Raw genomic sequence first — 21,746 nt, forward strand, 5'->3', positions numbered from 1 at the left:
AGGGAAAAGTTAGAACTGACTCTTTGGGATAAATGAGCTCTTAAGATTCATGGACCTGGTATTGCATTATATGGTATAGTATTATATGGACCATTGATGCTGACAGCCTTGCTCATGACAGTTGTCCCACATGAGGAGGATTCCTTCATGTGAAGGGAATTTTAAAGCTTTCAAGTGTTCCTGCAGGCAGTTCCTTCATTGTTAACATGATCTTGTGAACAGGGATTAGTGACCTTTCTGTCTCATGTAGAGCAGGGTACCAGTTAACATCTGGATGCAGATGTTGGGGCAGAGATATAACAGTAACATTCTATATAAGGCTAAGAATTAGGAAGTTAGAGAAATAAATAGAGTTCCAATTCTGATCAGATGTTCTGGAGTTATTTATTTCATCATCAATTCAGAAATGATGCTTCAGACTTTCTTACTGCAAACAGAATGATTTACCCCTTCTCCTCAGCAGCATTCAATCAGTAATTTCTAACCTCTATTTAAAAAAAGGCAGGGCAATTCAAATTCATATCTAAGTATACCACGCTTTTCTTTATCCAGTATTTGCACATGTGAAACTTGCAAAAATCTCGAGTTAGAGCCTGCAGATATAACCAGATGAGTAGAGATCCAAGGAGCATCTTACTTTTGGAAATTCCATAAGAAATCAAGGTACCAGTGTTCATGCTCAGGTCACGTGACAGTACTGAGCATGTGAATCATGCAAGAACTAATTCAAAACTGCAGAATTTTCCTTCTTAGTGTCACAGCATTCTGCAATGATGGCTTCTGCAGCTGGTTCAAAGCATGCAGAGATAATAGCAAAACATAAGCAGCAGGTCTCAAAAGAGCCAGTTAGGTGTAAACATTCATAATTAGGTGTATTCAGAATTACCAAACCTTTATTAAGCAGGCGTTGGTCACCACTTGCTTTGGATCTACTATGTCCACCAAGGGTTCCTTCATGGCAACATCCCTAATACAGGTCATGTCAAAGCCGTACACATTCTCCCACCCTGTCAATGCAAATGGATTTTTCAGGGTTAGCAGCAATAATAGAAAATATTCTTTGCTTCTCAAAGCATTTTTCTTTTGAAAGAATTTCTACCATCCCCTAATTTTCGGATGTCCCCTTCAGCTCTTCGCTCCCTGCCCCAGCTGTCTATGTCATCACTGCTATTTTACAGATAATGCAGTTGTGGCAAAATAAGTCCTCAATGTACATATTTGAACAAGTGACCCTTATTTTTTGGTGTCTCCAAAACTGTGTTACATGAGATTTGTCAATGATTTCTGTGGCTTTAGACGCTTGTGATTGTTGCCCAAAATCATCTGATGTCAGGCTGAGTACTGGGAATAGCTGTTAGGAATTCTATCCTTTCCTATCCATTCTCCTCAATACTTGCTTCCCTCCCCTGCCCTCCTCCCCAGCTCCATACATTGGCACTCATTTGGCAGTTTACATGCTCCTTTGATTATTTAAGTAGTTTTAGTTTCAGCAGGTGAATTACTGGCAGAAGTAGAATTGCAGGTGTGTTTCAATAATTGGGACTCCAAGTGAAAAATCTGCACATATATCATGACAGAAAAGCAAAAGGTTCACTTTGAAAAGATTTAAAAGTCATGCCAGTCCTCAGTATTTGAATTGTTCTTCTGATTGTTTCGATAGATGCTGAGGTTCTTTTGCACAAAATGGAAACATTGAAAAATGGAAAAGTACACTGGCTTAGCTTTTAAGGTTGCTTAACAAAGTGAAAACAAGAACCTTCAAACAAGTGAAATCGTAGTCTTATGAAGCATGCAAGTCAAGGTCCGTCCAGTGCTTCATCTCAAAATCTAAACTGAATGCTGAGAGTGTTTTAAAAAAAGGCTTGAACAAAAAACAAAGTAAACAGATCAACACATTTGTGAGCATGTTTGAAATGTCTCGTTTTTTTCAGAGCATAGCATTTGAGCTACTGGGGTTTCCAGAGGAGTATGACTGAAAATGTAATGTGATATAAAAGTCTTCATACTCTGAAACTGGAAAAAACATGGACATTAATGATTCTTTGATATCTCTTTATTATCTCTTTATTGGGTTGTGAGTTTGTCAACATTTTCAGGGGAGCTGAAACTTTTGTTTCAGGCATCATGAGCATGTGAGAACTTTGGATTACATTTATAAAAGTCATATATTTTTATGTGATTACTCAGAAAAGATTAACTAGGAAGCCCTGAAGAAAAAATTGATTAATTTTTTATTTATTATTGGAGGCCTCCATAATTTACTGCACTTCAGCCCAGGTGGGATACCTTTGAAATATGTGGCCCAATCTGTCTTGGGCAGAGAGTTGTCATGGGAGGTAAAAAATAAAGTTATATGTTTTACATTTTGCAGTGAATCAGAGTAATTGCCTGTAGTAATCAGAAGTTAGATTTTTTTAGAAACCTCATATTGCAACATTTCTTGATCAATATAATGGTTCTTGAACGCCCTTTAAAATGCTCAGCCCCATATCTCATACGAAGACAAGACTCTATCCCTCTTAAGGAGACACCATCAAGGATTTATAAATGGAAAGGAGAGACAAGATGGTGGGGCAGATATAGTGAGACAGAAATAACTAAAGACACAGAGGTATATAAGGTAAGGAGGAGGAGGTGAAATCAGAAAATAAAGTGTCTTAAAGGAAATCATTTTAGAAGGGGAAAAAATGACTTGAAACAATTTTTCAAATGGCTAAAAATGGAACAATTTGAAAACAGATGTATTGTCTGTGAGAAAAGAAAAAGACTCAAGGTCTAGAAACGAAGGAGTTCAAAAGCAAAGTGAAAGATTTTAGACCAAATTGGTTCTGATTCCTTTACAGAATGGATGCCTCATACATCCATTTGAATTTGTATATTTTGTAAGCAGTTTAACTGTCAAGGTCATCACATAGCCAAGGAGAAAAATCTAGGCTGTGCTTGAGGAAGAGATATAATCCTTCCTGGCACCTACAGAGACTTCTTGTCACCACCCCACTGCACTGGGCTTGCTTTTGACCCAAAATAGCAATTTTGATCAACTGGCAGTTCTGTGTATTAGCACTGAATTTGATTATAGAAACATCAAGCCTTCTTTTCTGGGAGGAGGTGAGAGTCAAGGAATGAGGAGTTAGGCATTTTTATTTAAAGGCTGTCTGAACCCACTAATTTAACCCAAACTTTCACATGTATCTTTGGTTAATAAATCTGCTTAGGAAGTTCATGATTTTTTTTTTCCATTATGGGAAATACCTTTAAGTGAAACTACACAGCTCTGAAAAATAAATAAAATCAAAAAATGTTGAAAGGAAAAGAAGAATGAAATAATGTAAAACTTGTTCATTTGATCACAGCAGGAGCCTGGACCAGGTCACTTGTAGATGCCACTAACAGCACCATGATACTTCAAGGAAACTCTCCCATCACTCTGAAAACCCAAAGTTAGAACCCTTTTTTTAAGATGTAAGTAAAATTTAAATTTCTGATCCTTATTTTTAGTTTTAAAATTCTCACATAAAATGTTTGAAAAAAAGTATTACATGTTCTAGGGTTTTTTCTTCTTGACAAGCCATCATAGAAATATAATTTTTTCTAGGTTTATTTCTTCACATGGACAATTAATTTGCATCTTACTTGGTTTTTGTTATGATAAAACCAAAAATAAGGGCCTGAATGGCAAAAGAATATTACTGGGTTTTGTGGCTGTTATGATGGATTATATATTTATCAAAAAAACAACAAAACTAAATCTCCTATAATCCACATTTTAAATATAGCTAGAGGTATTAATGTAACTCTAGGCAAAGTCTTCATCAATTTATACATGCGTCTTTCCTTTGAGCACTTTAAATTACTGCAAATTTCCTGAATTTATCAGCAGACCAACATTTTCTCAGAGTTCACATTTATACTGGAATTCTGGCCTGCAAAGAGATTACAGCAGGCTACTGGAAAGGAAATATTTTAGGGAAATAGCCACAGAAAAGTGTTATGGCAGGTGCTTACTCACAGTGAATTTTGAAGTCCTTGTACTGTCTGTCTTCAATTGCTACCACGTACAAAGCAGCTCGGTCTGGAAACATTAGCCCTCCAGGTTTCTGTTGATGAATTGTGGGGAAATGGATCTCGTAATCTATTCACCTGACAAAGACATCACATTTTGAACTGCACATACAAAAACCAGACAAGCACCCCTTGCATGCCTTTATTGTTTTCCTTCAGATTGTCACACCAGCTTTGACCTTGCAGCCTGTGGCAACGTCATTAGACAGTGTCTACACAACCTTCGCCGGCCAGCACTTAATCAAAAGCAAAGCTCTTTCCCTTTGTTATCTCCTCGTTAAAGCCTAAGAAATGGCACTTGGAGATGTGACTGTGTCTTGTTATGGCGACGGTAGGGAAGGGAAAGCTTAGAGTCAGGGAATAAATGGTGATTGCTCCAGCAAGGAGTACGACATGCAGAGCACCTACCAGCCACTTGTCTCGTGCGAAGATGACTGTGTTTAACATTGACTCATAGAACAGACAGTAACCCATCCACTCGCTGATGATGATGTCTACTTGATCCACAGGTAATTCAACTTCTTCCACTTTACCTTTAAATATTGTGATTACTGAAAAAAGAATCCAAAGAAATACATTTCACATAATAAAACACCTGACTAAGATCCTCACTGGTGAATGTCAGGCTGACCTTTTCAATATGATTCTCTCCTTGAATGCCTGTCAATAAGGCATGACTCCATGTGACTCAATACAATTCACACTTTTCATGAACTATTCACAGCAAGCAGAATAAATAGAATTTTTAGTATCAGTATAAAAGGAAAAAACACCAACTCAAAATCCAAAGGCCAAACAAAAAAACCTCATCATGTCTAAAAACAACAGAAAAATAGGCCTTACCTGGTTACCTGTATGATCTCATTTTACAATTCCCTTTGGAATTTGGCAGATTTTTAGATCATTGACCAAGTAAGGCAAAGAATCCACTTAGAAGCCTTTAGACATCCCTGCAGGTTTACACAGTATTGTTTAAATGGTGGGCCAGTTAACAGTTGTAACAAATAATTTTGTTTTAGGACCACTACACAAATCACCAATCATTCCTGCTTTAAAAAAAAATAAAAATTCCTATTTACAAATGTATTTTCAACTTGTGCTAAATAATTTTCAGCATGTGTTTTTCTGTTGTTTATATTGTTTGTTGCAGTGGATAAACTCTCATGGTTCTGGATTCTTCCCTGACAAGGTAACAGATGCACTTGTTAGTGCATAATAAGGTGAATAATTAGTGAATTAGTATAATAATAAGAATAAGGTGAATATTCTACATTCCATTACTAATTGATAAGATTACTCCACTCCTCTTAATTAATGGTAATTTTTAATGATAGCAGTTTTTATTGATGAAATGGTCAACATTCAGTTTCAGAAAAATGAAGGTAATTTAATTTAATTTAATTTAGCTAGAACTAGGTTAGCTAGCTGAGTGTGGAAATGTGGGTTGAGTGATTTTTTAGAACTCAGCCCAGTGAAAAGGTTTTGTCTTTCTCAAATACATGCAGTACTATTATTTCTCTAACCAGATGTGGGCACTTTATTTGCATAGCAAATTTTTAATCCAGATTGGCCCCCTAAGAAATTGGGAACGCTCTGACTTAGACCAGTACCACAGAGTATCAGCTGATAAGAGCAACCTGACTGGAAAAGAGCAGAGTTCTCTTCTCTTTTTCATTATTTAAACACATTTCTTTCATAGGAATTCAACAGTTAATCTGCTGTTGTAACGAAGACTCTTCATGTCTATAAGATCCAGCCATGAGTTCTCTTTAGCTCTCTTTTCTCCCAAGAACTTTCACTGCCCCAATTCTTTTGGAGTGAATTTTAGCACTGTTGACAGCTGCCAGTGTGACACACCTGATGTTGAAGCCCCCTGTTTACACCTAGAACAGTCACAGTGTAAGCAGCAGCAGCATCAGCAGCACTGGTTCCTCCCACCTCCCTTCACTTCCTAAGGCATCATGTGGGAACAGACTGTGCTGTCCCCAAATGTATTGCATGTGTCTGTTCTGGAAACAGTGGGTTTCCTCTCGGATCAGCCCCTTTTGCTGACTCTGCATTTCTCAAAACATTTAAGGGGGGAAAAAGAGGAAAATTTCCACAAGAAACAAGATCCTTTGGTTCAGTATCCTTTATTTTATTTATTAAAAGAAAAGTGAACATTTTATTTTATTAAAATAAAAGGGTGAGTGTAGAGTATGAGAGTGTAAATGTTGGTTCAGGTGTGCAGTGTGCAGACCAAACTGCAGTCAGGCAGACTGAAGCACCTGTCCTGCCGAGTCTCCTCCCAAAGGGAAGCTCTACTTCTGCCTCCACAGCTTCCCAGTGACTTTCTCCTTGTAGAAACAGGAGGAAAAAGCAGAGATAAATACATTCTGCACCCTCTGGAGTGCACTGGAACTTTCTAATTTATTCTGACAATGGTCCCCTCACACGCAATTCCTGCTGCTGGAAATCCAAATGCAAATTGATTTGTGGTGTGCTATTTGCGTCTCTAGCGGATGAAAGCTGTTCTGGGAACATACAGCCTCTGCATCCAAGGTTCAGGACAACCAAGGAGGTCACACCTCACTGCTTCAGTGCCTTATCCCTGCTGTGGGGAAGAGTATTTTCTAGTCCTTTGCTTCCTTCTTTTCCTGAACCAAGAGTTCCATATGCTGGCTGGCCTCTTGTATCCCACGTCACTGCTGTTTCACACCACAACACTTGAATGCCCATGATGTACAATAAATATTCCTCCCAAAGAGCTCGGGGTTAGTCAGAAACTGCCAGTGACAGCAATAAAAATTAGAACAGATCTGAACCAGAAGAGAAACCCATTCCTGCGCATGTGCGGGCAGAGCATCAGCGCAGACACAGCTTAAAAGTGGGGGCACTTGGTACAGCCCAGCCATGACCTGCTCTGCAGCAAAGGCAAGCTCTTCACAAAAAAGCACTTTTAAACAGGAGCTGTCTCACGGCCTCAGTTAAAAAAAGACTGATTTTTTAGGATGCTACAAAGATATCTTGTGTGCTGTGATTTGGAGGAGGACTGAAGGCATGAAACAGAACTTGTTGGGGATTATTTTGTGCTAAGGATTTTCAGTAGCTTGGGGTTACTTCTGGGTTGGGGTTTTTTTGATTGGTTGTTTTTTGTTGGTTTTTTTGTTGGTTTTTTTCACAATTTAGTTTCCACATACTTGGAAATTTCATCGGCTTCCGTTTCAAGCAAAAAATAAGTTTTATATGATACTTTTATTTTATGATTTGAACATTTTCAGTTGTGTATCATTTGTGAGTGTGTGTTTTGATAAGGTTTTGAAAAAAGTGTTTTCTTAAAGTGGGGAGTCAGACAACTTAGTGAAAAATTTTTGCTTTAAACCTTATTTCAATTTGAATGCCAGTGAGTATGTTTGTATTTCTATTCTGCTTAGAGAGATGGAATCCAAATGGCAGAATTAATTTGGTAAGTTCAGTTCTAATATAGGGTCTTCCTTCTGCTTTGCTAAATCAAATTTCCCATTTTTACTTCCCATATTTACTTTTTTTGTCTCTGGTAAACACAGAGGTAATTCCTGTGAGGAATTGTTGTAGTGCCTAGAATGAGGTGTTTAGTTTTGTATTTACATAGGTAAACTCTGCAAAACTACCATTTACATGTAAAACACACAACAGAAATTAATCAGAAAAAATAAAACTGTCATCTTCTCTTTCTCCTGAAAAAAAATAAATAAAAATTATATGTGTCTTACTGTTGTCCAAGTGGTTGGCCTTGATAATTTTTTCTGAGTAGTCGGATATACTTGAGCATTCAATCTAGGAAAAAAGAAAAAAAAGAGAAGCAAGAAAAAGAGCAATTTACCTTTTAGAGAGCTCAGCTATGTGAATGAAAGCAATATCTACTGAAGGCAGCAGAGACTCTACAGAGCATGTAACCATTGATAAAGAGTAAATCAAAGCTGTGGGGAGGATCATAATTATTGATATTTTAATATTTAAATTGCAGTCTGTGTCTGAGTTAAACTGGCTCTCATAGAAAAAGATTGCTTTTAAAATTGTTGAAATGTGATAAAAAAGAGGTTCTACCTAAAAAATGTACATAATTTATTAATAGTATTTCATTTATTCCTGCTACTTTAGAATATTGCTTCCTCCCCCACAAAAAATCTGATGAATGGAATGAATTAGGATGATGCTACATTTACATATGTATTTTAAAACAACATACATTGAAACTTTGTGAATAATATTAAAATTCAAAATGCCAGTACTGGTCTATGCCAAGAAGCAATTGTTTTCTATGTGAAAAATCTATATTCTTTAGCAGAGCTGTTATTCCAAAAGAATTCAGGCATTTAACACATAAGAAATTACTGAAACTTTCTATTTACAAGAACATCCAGATCTGCATGTCTTTTTCTGTGACCAGTTCTGTGCTTTTTCTAGGAAAAGAATTACAGAGTGCCTCCTAGTTTTAGATATGCCCTTAAATTTGGCAAAATCTGTGTACTAGCACAAAAGCATGTTTGCAATGACCTTTAATGTCTTTTAGAGAAAAACTGCATTCCATGAATCTCTCTGGGTTTTGTGCCCCTTGAAAATCATGCTGGCCAAAGTTGCTTGTACTCTCTGAATCTGTTCCTAATTTACCTCTTCCAAATTTGGCATTAAACAGATGATACTACTTTGCATAATCCTTGTCTCTCTAATTCCCCTATGGGAATGTCAAATAGAACTATATTATCTCTAATGAAGTGGTTTATATATCCAGTGAATCCCATTTAATCTCTAAAAGCTAAATTGTGCTTGACCTCTGTGATAGCACTCACAGATGGCAGGACAGCAGATGCAAGGACACAGAAATTCTTTATTGTTTTTATATTGTGCATGAAACAGATATAATAGCAGTCATAATATCAATCCCAGTCCCCATGGGAACACATTGATTCATCTTGCCTGTGGATGTAAACCATTCCTAAAATGTCTGGCTCAATGGCCTGAGCATAAACCAAAACTGGCTTGTGGAAAGGAACACCTGAGTGCCAGTCCAGAGAGTTCAAGGAAGAAATCCTTCGTGGTGAGGGTCATCCTTTTGCTTCATCCAGGTTCTTTCCTTACTGTAAATGGTATAGACTGTACGTCCTGTCTATAGTTACTGCCATCATACCAATTTTCCCTGTCTTTATCTGTCTGGTATTATCAATTCCATTGCCCATTTTGGATGCTTTTTAAATAAAGCAGGCACATGTAGGTGTTTGGAGGTTGCTTTCCAAACTTCCTAAAGAACAAGGTGCAAAGAAATGAAAAGCTCTCTCTCAAGAATGACAACAAGTTTCCAAAAATCTGCTTCAGACGCAAAGAAGCAAAAGAATAAAAAACCCCAACACTTAAATGTTTCATGAAGGAATACATATTTCAGAAAATAAACTTGCTTTATGGTGGCTAAAACTGTTCATCTGCATTTTGACTTGGACTCTATACTGTGGTTGAATTTTATTTTAAAAAGCAACTCATTTCAGAAAAAAGAAAACTGAATTCTGTAGGTGAAGAAATAGAGGTAAAATCAGTGTTGTCAGGGTTTTTCTCTCAGTTTTCTTTCAAGTCAGTGATCTGTTCAAACCTGTCCTATTTTTGCAAAACATTTGGATTTTATGAAAAGCGCAGGTTCCAATAAAATAAGTCTGTACCTGAATTTATAATCACAGAATCATAGGATGGTTTGGGCTTGAGGAGATGTTCAAAGGATTGCCCTGATTCAAGTGAAGGGTCCTGTTCTTAGCCATGTTGAAAGTCAGGAGGTTCACATAGGCCCACCCCTCAAGCTGGACAAGATTCCTCTGTGTGATGTATTTTCCCTCAAGTGTATCAGCTGCACAAAACAGTTCTGTGTCATTTGCAAACTTGCTGAGGGTGAACTCAATCCCACTATCTATTGTCCTTAATGAAGATATTAAATAGTAGTGGTCCCATTATGGACCCTTGAGTTGCTTCAGCTGTATCTGGTCCTGTGTGTGTATTTTCATCTCTGCTCTCATTTTACTTCTCAATCTTCAATCTACTGCTGCAAATGTTTCCTCTTTTGCTGTGGTCTCTTGCTGAAACAGTCACAAGATTCCCAGATTTCCCCTGGGCTGTGTCCTCATCACCACCTTTTTATACAAAGCAGCTGACATCTAACATCAGCCTTCATTTTCTGTGTCTGTTTAACTCCTTCTTCCCTGCACTGTCTTGTTTGTCTGAAAATACCATGGAATTCAGATAGTTCTACTGCAGTGACTGTCCTGAATTTTGTATGACTAAATGCAGCAGATGAACCAAGGCTTCAAGGGATATTTTATGTGTTTTTGTGTCCCTCACTGACCCCTCCCAATCACCACCATGTGCCAATTCTTTCTCTACATTTCTTACAACAGCTCTCCCTTCAGATGAATGTCACTGCATGGCACATTGGTACCCTCCCACGTGGGTTAGGGCTCAGAGCAGGTGAGAAAAGAAGAGAAAATGAAGGGGCTGGTTCTGTTCAGGTTGTAGAAGAGATGCCCCCTAATCCAATAGCAATCTAAAAGCATCCCAAAAGGGCTTGCAAAGAAAATAAAGTAAAACTCTTTTCTGAAATGCATAGGGACAAGACAAAAGTCAGTAATCATGAGCAGTGGCAAGGGAAAATCTTGCTCATTGTAGGCCTGGGATAGGTGCTGAGAGAGTATTTAGTCTCCATACTTGGAGATTTTCCAAATTGGACTGGACATGTCCTTGGCCAACTTGCTACAGCTTTAAGTTAATGATTCTATGATTTACATCTCTTGAAGACCCAGAGATAATTCTAGCAGTTGGCTTAGGTAATGGCAGGGAATATGTTCCAACAGTGAATAAGAAGGGATAAGAAGAACCAGACAGAGCAGTGGATGAATTTGAACCTGAAGAGGGAAAGTGTGAGTAAGAGGAGAATGATTTCTGTAGTTGAAAAATCAACACTCTGCATTTGTCAACAGTTCCCACATCACGCTATTTGAAAAATCACATTTAACTGTAGAGAAGAAACTGGAACATCACAACTCTGTGTAATAACTCATGGCAAATGTTTGCTTTTTAAATGGAACACTCACAGTTTCCAATGGCAAATATGACCAATAAATTCTCAATTTGACTAGAAGATTGCCACTGCTAGATCTCTGAAATGGCTGCTTGTCTAACACAAATGCACTCTGTAGCTTGCTGTGCACAGAGTTCACGGTGAGACAGCTCATCTGACAAGAAGGTTGAAATGCTTTGGATGTAGCAGAAGAGTTTCACACCTAAGGGAGTTCCTCTGAGAGCTAAGTTCCATGGATAGCCCACCCACCAGCTTCAGTGATGAACAGTCCATGGGTGAGCTGGCACTGGTGTGCCACTGAGTTTAAAAAAGGTGTGAGGTAAAGCCTGAACTCTAAAGAAGTCCAAAGGGACCTCCCCACACATAAAAAACCCCCAAAAACCAAACAAAAAAACCCCCCAAAAACAAACAAACAAACAACCCCCCCCCAAGAAAAAAACCAACAAAAATCCCCACCACCTCAACAACAAACATGTGGAAAAGTATTTACTTTTCTTTTACTTGGTGAATTTTCTGCCAGTGAGCTGGCTCACTGTAGAATCAGATAGGCACCAGTGCCAGCACAAGGGAGGGAGGAAGACCATATGGCCAGGGATCTGAGAGATAGGAAGGTGGGAGCACAGCATCATCATTTTGTATATGCTTATACTTCTAGAGCACTGCAACATCTTTGTGTGAGACCTGCATTTCTGCATTGAAGAAAGCTGTGGGTTTATCCTCCCTGAGGCTTTGAGGTAATAAATCATAATAATAAATAATACTTGTTTTACAAGAAAATACATTCTAGCTGCCAGTCTGGGGCTTAAACTCCAAAACTTTTTCAGCACCTTTTGATTTCAGCTATCTATAGTTTCATGCTCTGGTCTGATATTCAAATGAGATATTCAGAAGTAACACTGGGTTTTGAAAATATAAGCCTGAGAATTGAAATGGCATTTCATGTATCATTACCAGTCATAAAGACACATGCTTTGGGTGCTTAGTGACATCAGTGTCTTCAAATGCACAGATGTACCCAATTAAGTTTTAGTAAACAATTTTGTTGAAGTACACAGAGAAATAGGATCTATTTCCCCTTTTCTACATTGCACTGTGTCTTCAGGGCAAACAGAAGTCCAAAGCAAAAAGAAACTGCATTTGTCATTTTAGAGTTGGTACAAATAAGTTTGAACATACTTAGTAAGCAAATCCATGCTCCCTGTAATGACTTCTCTGCAGAGAACAGCACATTAATGCTCCTAAAGTTCAATGTATTTAAGGTAATAATTTCCTTCTGCCTCTGAAAAGTGTTATTGTTGGCACAGAAAACATGCACATGCTTTCTTGCACAATTTGCTGAGTTGTAATATGCAGGGAAAAGTGTATTAAGGAAATTTGTTTCCAAGACTACAAAGTTGCAGACCTTGAAAATTTAAAAAGCAAGATAGTTCCCTTAACCCCTCAGAGTAGGAGTGAATCTCTTTAACATTATTTTTCAGCCAAGAAGAAATGTGAATATGCACCAGATCACCAAAGATTCCACATATGAAAAGACATTTACATCCCAATTTGGAAAAGGTGCAGTAGTGCAAGTCATAAAATACAACAGAACTCCACTGAAGTCACTAAAACCATAAAGGAAACCACTAAAAAAACATAAAACCACTAAAAGCCATAGATGAGCTTGGAGAGTAGAATTTCAAACCAAGACAAATAAAAAAGGTAAATCACGAAGCCAAATTCTCAGGCAAAATGCACAAACAAATTCAAAATGTGAGAGAAAGTCTTCTTACCCCATATACCTTCTTGGCTCCTGCCTTTGCAGCAAACATGGAGAGGATTCCTGTGCCACTTCCAACATCAAGGACAATCTTATCTTTAAAAACATGTTTATTGTGATACATTGAGTTTCTATAGGTTAATGTGCGCACTTCATCTTTTAACATTTCCTGTGATGAAAATAAAAGCATTGTGTCACTATTTGAAATGCTTATATGCATTCCACACTGCTGCTGAATGCATTCCCTTGCTGTCATTTAAGCATTATTAACACACAACATGAAGGGTTTCTCAAGTTCTTTGGGGTGCACACATCAAAGCAACTATAAAACTCCAGCTACTTAGAGCTGAATTATTAAGAAGCAGCATGATGTCCCTTGTATGATTTTATTCTGCTATTATTTCACTGTTACAATCAACAACCAGAATGAAATCTAACCACAGCACTGCTTTGGGAATAGACAGAAGCTGTACAGAAATCCAAACATTCCTTTCCTCCTAAATCATGCACAACCCAGAGTCTCAGTGGAGGGACCTTGTGAGGTTCCTCTTTGAACAGAAAAGAAATTCTTCCATAAGACATTATAAGACAGCAGGCTTGACAGCCTTGCCCAATGTGAGACAGAAGTCCATAGCAGAGCTTAGAAATTCTGCATTGTAAGGTCCTCCCTCACTGCTCTTCTCATTATCCTCTCATTTATCTGATCAGTTTCCAGAAGATATTCATGTATCACCTAGACTACTCTCTCACTCATTGGAGTTGTCATTGTTAGGTGCTGATTTTTGATGCACTGATAGCAGCAGTACATGCATTGAATTCCATCAATACCTTGCTTTCTCTTGTACATCCTTCAGTCAAACTATAACAATAAAGAATACCCAGCTCAAGACCCAGGTGCCATTTTTAAGAGAAGTGTAGACTATCCAACACAGACTTTAGTTTTCTGAAAATCTTTCTGTTATATCTAGAAGGCTGAAGGTTTGCTTATACTGTTTCCTAATTTCATAGTTTAAGCAAGTAGACAAGTGAGTTTTTCAATTTCATGATGAAAAGGATCTGTTCACTGCCCAGCAGTCTGAGGCAATCATGAACTGGATTGTTCCACGTATCAGCTGATTACTTACCTGTCTTGGCAGAACACTGTGTGTGTGCTCAGTAACTGCAGATGAATAAAAGGCTACTTTTATCATAAAGCATGGTTTGGTATCAGGCAAAGAGCAGTCCACCATCACTGGAAAGGTGTGAGTACACCCTCATGGAAACTGTTTCCACACATATTAAGAACAAGAAGGTGACTGGAAGTGTTCAGCATGGATTTGTAGATGACTGGGCACTTGGTATCTTTCTATGGCAGAAGAATGGGCTTTGTGGATGAGGGAAGAGGAATGGATGATTTTTATCTTGATTTTTTGCAAAATTTTCAACATTTTTTCCCCATAACATCCTCACTGAAAAATGGACGAACTATGGAACTACATAAATGGTCAGTGCAGTGGGCTGAGAACTGACTGAACTGCTATTCTGAAAATGTTGTAATGAGCAGCACAAAGTCCTGGATGCCAGTCACTATTGGTATCTCCCCAGGATTCAATACTGATGCCTTTTGGCCTGATTTTTCAGGTGGATTCCATCTCTTCTTAGCAGACCTCAGTCCTCAAAGAGGGTCCCACAGATACAAAAACCAAAAACTTGTCACTGACATGAGCTGCACAAGCAATTGTGGACCCTTCTTGGGTCACTTGGTAACACTTCTCAAGTCCTTGTTTGCGCTGTTAGAATTGTGGCAAAAATCCACTTGGCACACCTTGCTGTTGATCATCATCCTAAGAGCTGCTCAGTGACACCTGATTTGCTCCAGGTCTCACTGGTGCTCCTGCAGAATAGCAACAGGCTCTAAGGGCTGGTCTAAGTGATGGACAAATGTCAGCAGCCTCTCCACAGTGTCCCAGATCCAAATGCCTCAGCAGAAGGTCTTGTCAGCAGATGGGAGCCTCTGTACCCTGCAGGTGGAAGCCTCTGTACCCTGCAGGTGGAAGCCTTTGGTAGCTATCACTTGTCACTTGCTCTCAGTGCTTCTGCCTGGCTCAGAGCCAGATGGTTCTGGAGGTTTGTTGGACAGAACTTCCTGCCCCTCAGCTGCAATGAAGGCACTGACCCTATTCTATAGTCAGACATCTGCAGGTGGATCAAGAGCCTCCCTCCTATTCCCAGAAATCACAAGTTTCCAGCCTTCACCATCCAAGAGCAGTCCTCACTTCCAAAGCTTTTAGATACAGACTCTGCATCTCCTTTCAGTACAGTTGGGGTTTTAGGCTCTTGTACCTTCACGCTCTCAGAGAAGATCCAGTCTCTTCCTCGTGGCCCTGATGCTTCAAAGTCTGTCAGCCTCCTCCAGCAGCTCTTGTACTTATTGACACAGATCCTTTACCAGTGCACACCTCCTGCAGGCAAGGAGGAAACCTTCAAATTCCCAGCTGCAGCAAGAAGCTCTCTGCACTCCCTGAGACCTACATGGCTGTTTCCTTCCTTCAGGAGATCCATTTGATTTAAGGTCTCTGATGTGTCTTCAAAATTTCTCCTAGGTCTCCTTCTCACTCAATTGTTCCTCTTAACTACTTCCACTCTTGGACTGAATTTCTGAATGCTACACTAGTAAGATGTCATAGGCAGATAGAAATTTTTTATGCTTACAGCTCACAAACAATTACTAGAGTAATGAAAATAGATATTGTTCTTGTATGCTGTTTGTGAGGAGTGCACTGAGTCATTTCACGTTTGCTTTTTTACATTCCGCTCTTAAAGATCTCATTTTCTTGCACCACAAAAATATCAGCAGGGCAAGGTATCAGTGACTTCTTTAGAACTCATCTACAGTCAACATTTTCATAGAAATGGTCCATCAAGTATTTAAAATTCTTTCCAAGAGTGTATTTAATGGAGGTGATTTGGCTTAATGTTCCCATCAATGCAGCCTGTGTATTCAAGTAACATGCCAGGAGTCAAGAAACTGTTTGGCTTCTCATGTCAGCTGAGTAGCTGTTCTGCTGATGTCTGTGCCCAAACATGTAAGAGAACAAAACCCCCAACTCAGCAATAAGGGAGTGCCCATGGTCGTGGCTGGGCTGGTTTGCAGCCCTCATAAATGCACTGCATCGATGCACTTGTGAAATTCACCACTGCACAGACAGCTACAATGAGAATCTAAGTGGGACAGAGGTTTTGAGTACAAGCCTCTAGAGAAGTGGGTGATATATTTGGCACTGAACCAGACTACACAACTGTCAGAGGAAAGGCAGAGGAATATCATGAGTAAGTGCGATACAGATAAGTAAATTAAAAATAAAATAAATAATATTTTTTATTATATTGTTAGTTATTTAACAATTGATAAACAAAAATAAAGATTACCTCATGAATTCCAAAGTGAGCATAGGAATCAAAGTAATAATCCCTGGATGTCATCTCTTCTGGATTGATGAGCTTTGCCATCTTGCCTCGGCCAGGGCAGCTTGGTTGCAGTGGAACATGTATTACAGATTGAACTGGCTTTGGAACAACAGTAGGCTGTGGAGGCTGGGCTGGGATGGTGCAAACCTAGAGGAACATGGAATACTGTTAAGAGGCATCATTAAAAGAAAATATTTCTCTCTATGTCTATCTTAGTGGTATTATTGTAACTATCTAGTAGATGACAAGTCCAAAGACAGCTGGTGTATCATAAGCGAAATTTAGGCTGCTTTCTGTTCCTGGGTCTTTAACTTATTTGATGTCTTGGAAAATTTCCTTAATGGATTTTTCCTTAATGTTTCTCTGCAGATACCTAAATTAGTGCAGAGTAATGGCTAATTGGTGGTGGCTGAAGCAGGTTCCTGCAAACATTGTCACAAAGAAGTAAAGAGCTACTTTCTCTCCATTTGTGTCCCATTTCTTCAAACTGCCACAGCTTTGTGAGAGGCAGGTTGCAATAAATAAATAGTTCCCCTTCAAAGAAGGGCTCATAATAAAAGGGTTCCAGACACAGTGTTGCCAACAAGGGCAGGATTCACAATAGATTGTTAATTATCAGGTAAGGTACCTGTCTATATTGGTGAGCTAGGTGTGAGAAGGCTCACTATATCTGGAAGTCCCTGATGCTATCTGAAATTCTCTCAGCATGTCCAGAAAGCACTGTAGGGAGCATGTGTGGTCCCTTAATGTAGTTTCCTGTTGTTGGGAGATGTGGGAGTTAGGTGTTTCCAACACACCATGGCCCCCAGCACTTAATTTTTTATTGCATATTTAATCTCCAACACCAGTATTCCGATAGACACAGAATTCTCACACCCCCTTGCTTCAGATTTGATATCTGTAGCATGGAAGACAGAAGACAGAATGTTTTTCAAATAAGGTAAAACAGACCCTGGTCTGGCCCATGCGTGTACCTATATTTTGAACCCTTAATAGAAAGCAAAATGCTGAAAACTGAGAAAGACTGAGCAATATGCACTAAGTCACCTGCAAATTACGGGCCAACAATTTCATACAGTAAGGTCAATCCTACTTTAAATATATCATATCCTCTTGTACTTGTTTTTAAATTTTTTTTTTAAGACTCAGTAGTTTCCCAGTAGGGACCAGAGTTGCCTGAGCCTCTCCTCACTACTTACATAAAGCTTATGCTGTCTTCTATAGTTTGGTACTGTGAGATATCAATCCCTTGTACTGTCTCTGAATAGCATCAATTAGCCTCGTTCAGTTTGCTTCAATTAAAAAAAAAAAAAGAGGAAGAAAAAAAAAGCCCCCACATTTTCTGCTCTTGTTCATTTGAAGATTTATATGTGTCATCTTTTGATGGCTTCTTTGGTCCATCTGTTAAAAAAGTAAATACCAGTGGTTTATGTTCCTGTAACACTTTTCATCCCCAAAGATACAGAAGCCCTTTATTTATAAATCTTCTTTATTTCTTACATTCTTTACTTTATCACCTCGCCCTGTTCACCTCACCTAGTTCACCTCCCACGCAGAAAACACTTGCTCCCAATTGGTGTTTGTATTTCTGTCTGGTCTACTTTCAAAAATGTCCATCTGCAGTAATTTCTCTTAAGACATTGCTTCATTGCCTGTTCATTGCAAGAAGTAATGCTGATAACTCATTCTGTCAAATGTTTCTCTTAATATTCAACTCTTTCAAATATAATCCTGCTACTTTTAATTACATACTTGTGGTTATATCTTAACTTTTTTCTCCATTGGCATGCACCCTATGTAGTTTTTGCAGTTACCTTTCTCAGCAGTCCTTTCTGTATTTGTCTGCTGGATTAAAAAGACTTAAACTGTAGCTGTTTGAAATTCTGTTTTATTATAATATGAAATCTGTAAGGTCTTACACTTTTCTCCTAAATCTTACCCACTGCATCACTTTAGAAGCAAAATATGTAAGTTTATATAATTCTGAATTCCATTCCTGTATTAGGTAAGAATGTCTCCAGACACACAACAGTGTATCACAGGCAATGGCTCAAAAGGTATGTAATGAAGTTGTATCAGTTTTTGTACATGAAACCAGGGGGCTTCTAGCATTTCTGATGCTGTCAAACTACAAATTTAAATGTGGCTTGCTGTACAACAGAGAGCATTTGCTACAATAAAAGAGGCTGGTCTTGAAGACTGACAAATCTCCTATCTGGATCTCAGGCAGTATCAATTCTGCTCCTGGCTGCATGGAAGGGTCTAGACAGGATTGTGACAAAAAGGTTATTCTGACAAAAGATACAGAATGAAATGAAACCTAACAATTTAGGCTAGGAAAGTTGTCTGAATGAATTTCTTTCCTGTAAAAGAATTAACTTTGCTGTTTCCTGGTCTGCAACTGAATTCTGCTATGGGCAAAGGGTGGCAAGGTAACTTTTATTATATATACTGAGGCAGTATTGCACCTTTGACTCGCGGTACGCTTTAGATTTATCCAAACTACCTGAAGACTTACTGCTCTCAACTGTGCATCTTCATCTCTGCCAGGAAGAACATATCCCACCCAGCAGAAGAAGCAGAAGCCTATTAGTTCTGCTTCTCAGCTGCCTTAGCTTGTAGCCGAGCAGCCTGTGGTAAAATGTGTGCATGGTGCTTGTGTGACAACACTCGGCTCTGAATGCCAATAGGACATGCACTGTCCATCCCGTGCTGTGGGTACCACAGCCTCAGGCACCAGGGGCAGCAGAAAACTGAACAAGGCTGGTGATCTTCTCAGCCAGCAGCACTCTGTCATAGGGACCTTAAACCAGCTGCTTCATTTCTGTTTTAGGCATACTAACACAACACAGACCTTCCGGATTCAAATGGTGTAAATTTTGCAGCATCTGTAACACCTCCTGCTGAAATTTCAGTGTGTTGCACTGTAATTCTGGAATTCCAAAACAATGTCACAATTACAAGAATAATTTTGTGAGTGGGGCTCAGGAAATCCCTCTGTCAGTCACTTGTCATAGACTCTATGAGCAATTTCACTCGAGAGCAACTTATGCCCTATGACAACAAATATCTGGGGAAAACATCAACATAGTGGACAACAACAGAATAAAGAATTGCAATGAAAGCTATTATTTGTATCACAAACAATAAAGTCTTCAGGCATACAATTCTGAGATTCTAAACTAGAAACAACTATGATTTTAGGGATATGGTACAATTGCTTAAGGAGAGAACATGCTTTTAAGACAAAAGCTATCAAGGAAAGACAACTTCCTGTATTCTTTCCAGAACTAAAAAGAACCCTTGATGTGATTTGCAAGCTTAGCATATATATATATAGCCTACATGAAATACAACTCATCTTTTGAATAACACCTGAAAAGGCAAAGCATCTGGGCTGGGGGCAAACCTCACATCAATGTAAAAAAAATTTAAAAACTCTCTGCAGAATCCATGTATGGATTCTGGCCAGCTGCACACAATTCCAGAACACTGCCTTGCTGCTAATGCAGATGAAGACTGAAAGAATGGAAGCAGCTGCTTCAGAATTCATTCTTCACTGTGCTAAACATGCAGCCCCCTATTTTTCTGTCTCCCATTTTGTACTGAAGGTGGAGGTGGGGGGTCTGAATGATCTGAGGAGAAGTCAATCACTGCTTTGCAACTGAAGTCCTACTTTTGTGTACCATTTCAACATTTAAAGCAAATTAAATTATGGACATATTTTCCAACTTTTAAAAATCAAAATTTATTTCCTTTTTCTTTGTAGACAGGGTTGGTACACTGCAGGTGATCAAATGTACTAGCACAGGACTGGTGCCCTTAAAAGCTTTGAATTTTCACAAAAGACAAGTAAACCTCATTCTTTCTCAAAATCCCACAACTCAACATCCTGATGTAGGTTTCTAAAACATATATAGGCACCTCAGTGACACCTCTGTGTGACTTTGAGATATATAGAATTGCCCATGTGCATCAATGGGTACTGCTGAAGTTGTTCTTTGAAAACTGGACCTAATCCAACAGGGACCGACAAGGCTGTCTGGGTGTACAACTCTCAAAATACAAAAGAGAACTGGGTATTCAAAAATCATGAGCTATTTTTGAAAATTTGAGCCTTTTAGATATATCCATCTGTCTACAGAGAGACAAGATGGTGAAATATGCACAATTCAGTTTTTAGGAGGTTTGTGACAAAAGCTGTGGTGTGTAGAGTAAAAATAAACTTGAATTTCAATTCTCTTTTCTTGATATTACTATGGAGACACCAGGCTGGAGGTTAAAATTCCAATCCTTGCAAAACTGTTGTTCAAGCTGCAGTGTTTTATTCTTGACAAATTATTAGTTATTCATGGCATTTTTATGACATTGAAGCAGTTAACTGTACCTTCTGCTGGGGAAGTGCTTAATTTTTTTCTTAAGAAATTAATTAAGAATGGGGTAACAGTTTTAAATTATTCTATTTCAGCATCACCTTCCTTTTAAACAAGAGGTTTTATCATACCTAAATGTCAACTTCACTTATTTTTTGAGCCAGATAGCTTTCTATGCCAGAACTACAAGAATATAATGTTCCTAACACCATCTTCATTGGTTTGAATTTAATAATCAAGACCTCCAGAGTGCAAGAGATTATCAACTGATATGCAATCACCATAGTGATTCCAACAATACAGCTTCTTCCTGCTGCAGATATAAAAGCACAGCCAAATATAAGAGGTAGTTACTATTCTCCTGCCAAAATTTAGGCTTCAACAAAAACTTCTAGGCAGTCTTCATGTAGGTTAAAACCTCCTTTGAATCCTTTATCTTGTACTATTTTGAAGTCTTTGTCCAAGGCTTATCTTAAGTGATCTTTGGATAGGGCAAAGAATCCAACCAAGTATCAGAGAAGATTTAACCTGATTTTCTGAGGAAATGAAGCTTCTACAGATTCTTGCCTATGCCTCCCATTAATAACTTTTGAGCTTGTCCAAGCCAGTCTGATTTGACAGAAGTGTGGAAATATCAAATGCAATTATATTTTGGTAAGTTTCTTGAAAGCCAGAAATTAGGTAGAAGGATAAGTGATTTCATGATCCACTGAAATTCAGGCAGCTAGAGTTCAGCTGTCATGCTTTCTACCTGCTCTGGGTTTATTAAGCCACCTGGCTGGTGTTACATGTGCAATGTGTAGCCTCCAGATGTGATGATCAGTAATGAAGATGTGCAAAGAAGACCAGGCATTGCTCACAACTAAATTAAGAGCTGGGAGCATAAAGAGCACATACTTGCAGGAAATCAGGCTTTCTATGCTAAGGACAGGAAGTTCACAAGGAATGCAAAATGGCAGGAAATCAAGGAGTTCCAACATTCAACTGCAGACAGATGTAACTGTTTGGGAACAAGGAAATATATATATATATA

The 21,746-nt window shown here is 38.6% G+C and overlaps 1 protein-coding gene across 3 annotated transcripts in view; it reads right to left on the reverse strand.

Moving 5' to 3' along the window:
- PRMT8 (protein arginine methyltransferase 8) overlaps nucleotides 1–21,746 on the reverse strand; it is a 57,444-nt gene that overhangs the window by 9,634 nt on the left and 26,064 nt on the right. For 2 of the 3 annotated variants that reach the window (XM_015621437.3, XM_015621421.1), the window contains exons 3-8: nucleotides 16,302–16,487; nucleotides 12,907–13,062; nucleotides 7,794–7,857; nucleotides 4,471–4,613; nucleotides 4,010–4,097; nucleotides 892–1,007 (exon numbers count right to left, since the gene is read on the reverse strand). In XM_015621437.3, coding sequence (XP_015476923.1) covers nucleotides 892–1,007; nucleotides 4,010–4,097; nucleotides 4,471–4,613; nucleotides 7,794–7,857; nucleotides 12,907–13,062; nucleotides 16,302–16,487 — 753 coding nt within the window. The remainder of the gene's footprint in view (nucleotides 1–891; nucleotides 1,008–4,009; nucleotides 4,098–4,470; nucleotides 4,614–7,793; nucleotides 7,858–12,906; nucleotides 13,063–16,301; nucleotides 16,488–21,746) is intronic. The other variant, XM_015621427.1, reaches the window with a different exon arrangement.

The sequence above is a fragment of the Parus major genome, chromosome 1, assembly GCF_001522545.3.
Source record: "Parus major isolate Abel chromosome 1, Parus_major1.1, whole genome shotgun sequence".
Classification (NCBI taxonomy): domain Eukaryota; kingdom Metazoa; phylum Chordata; class Aves; order Passeriformes; family Paridae; genus Parus; species Parus major.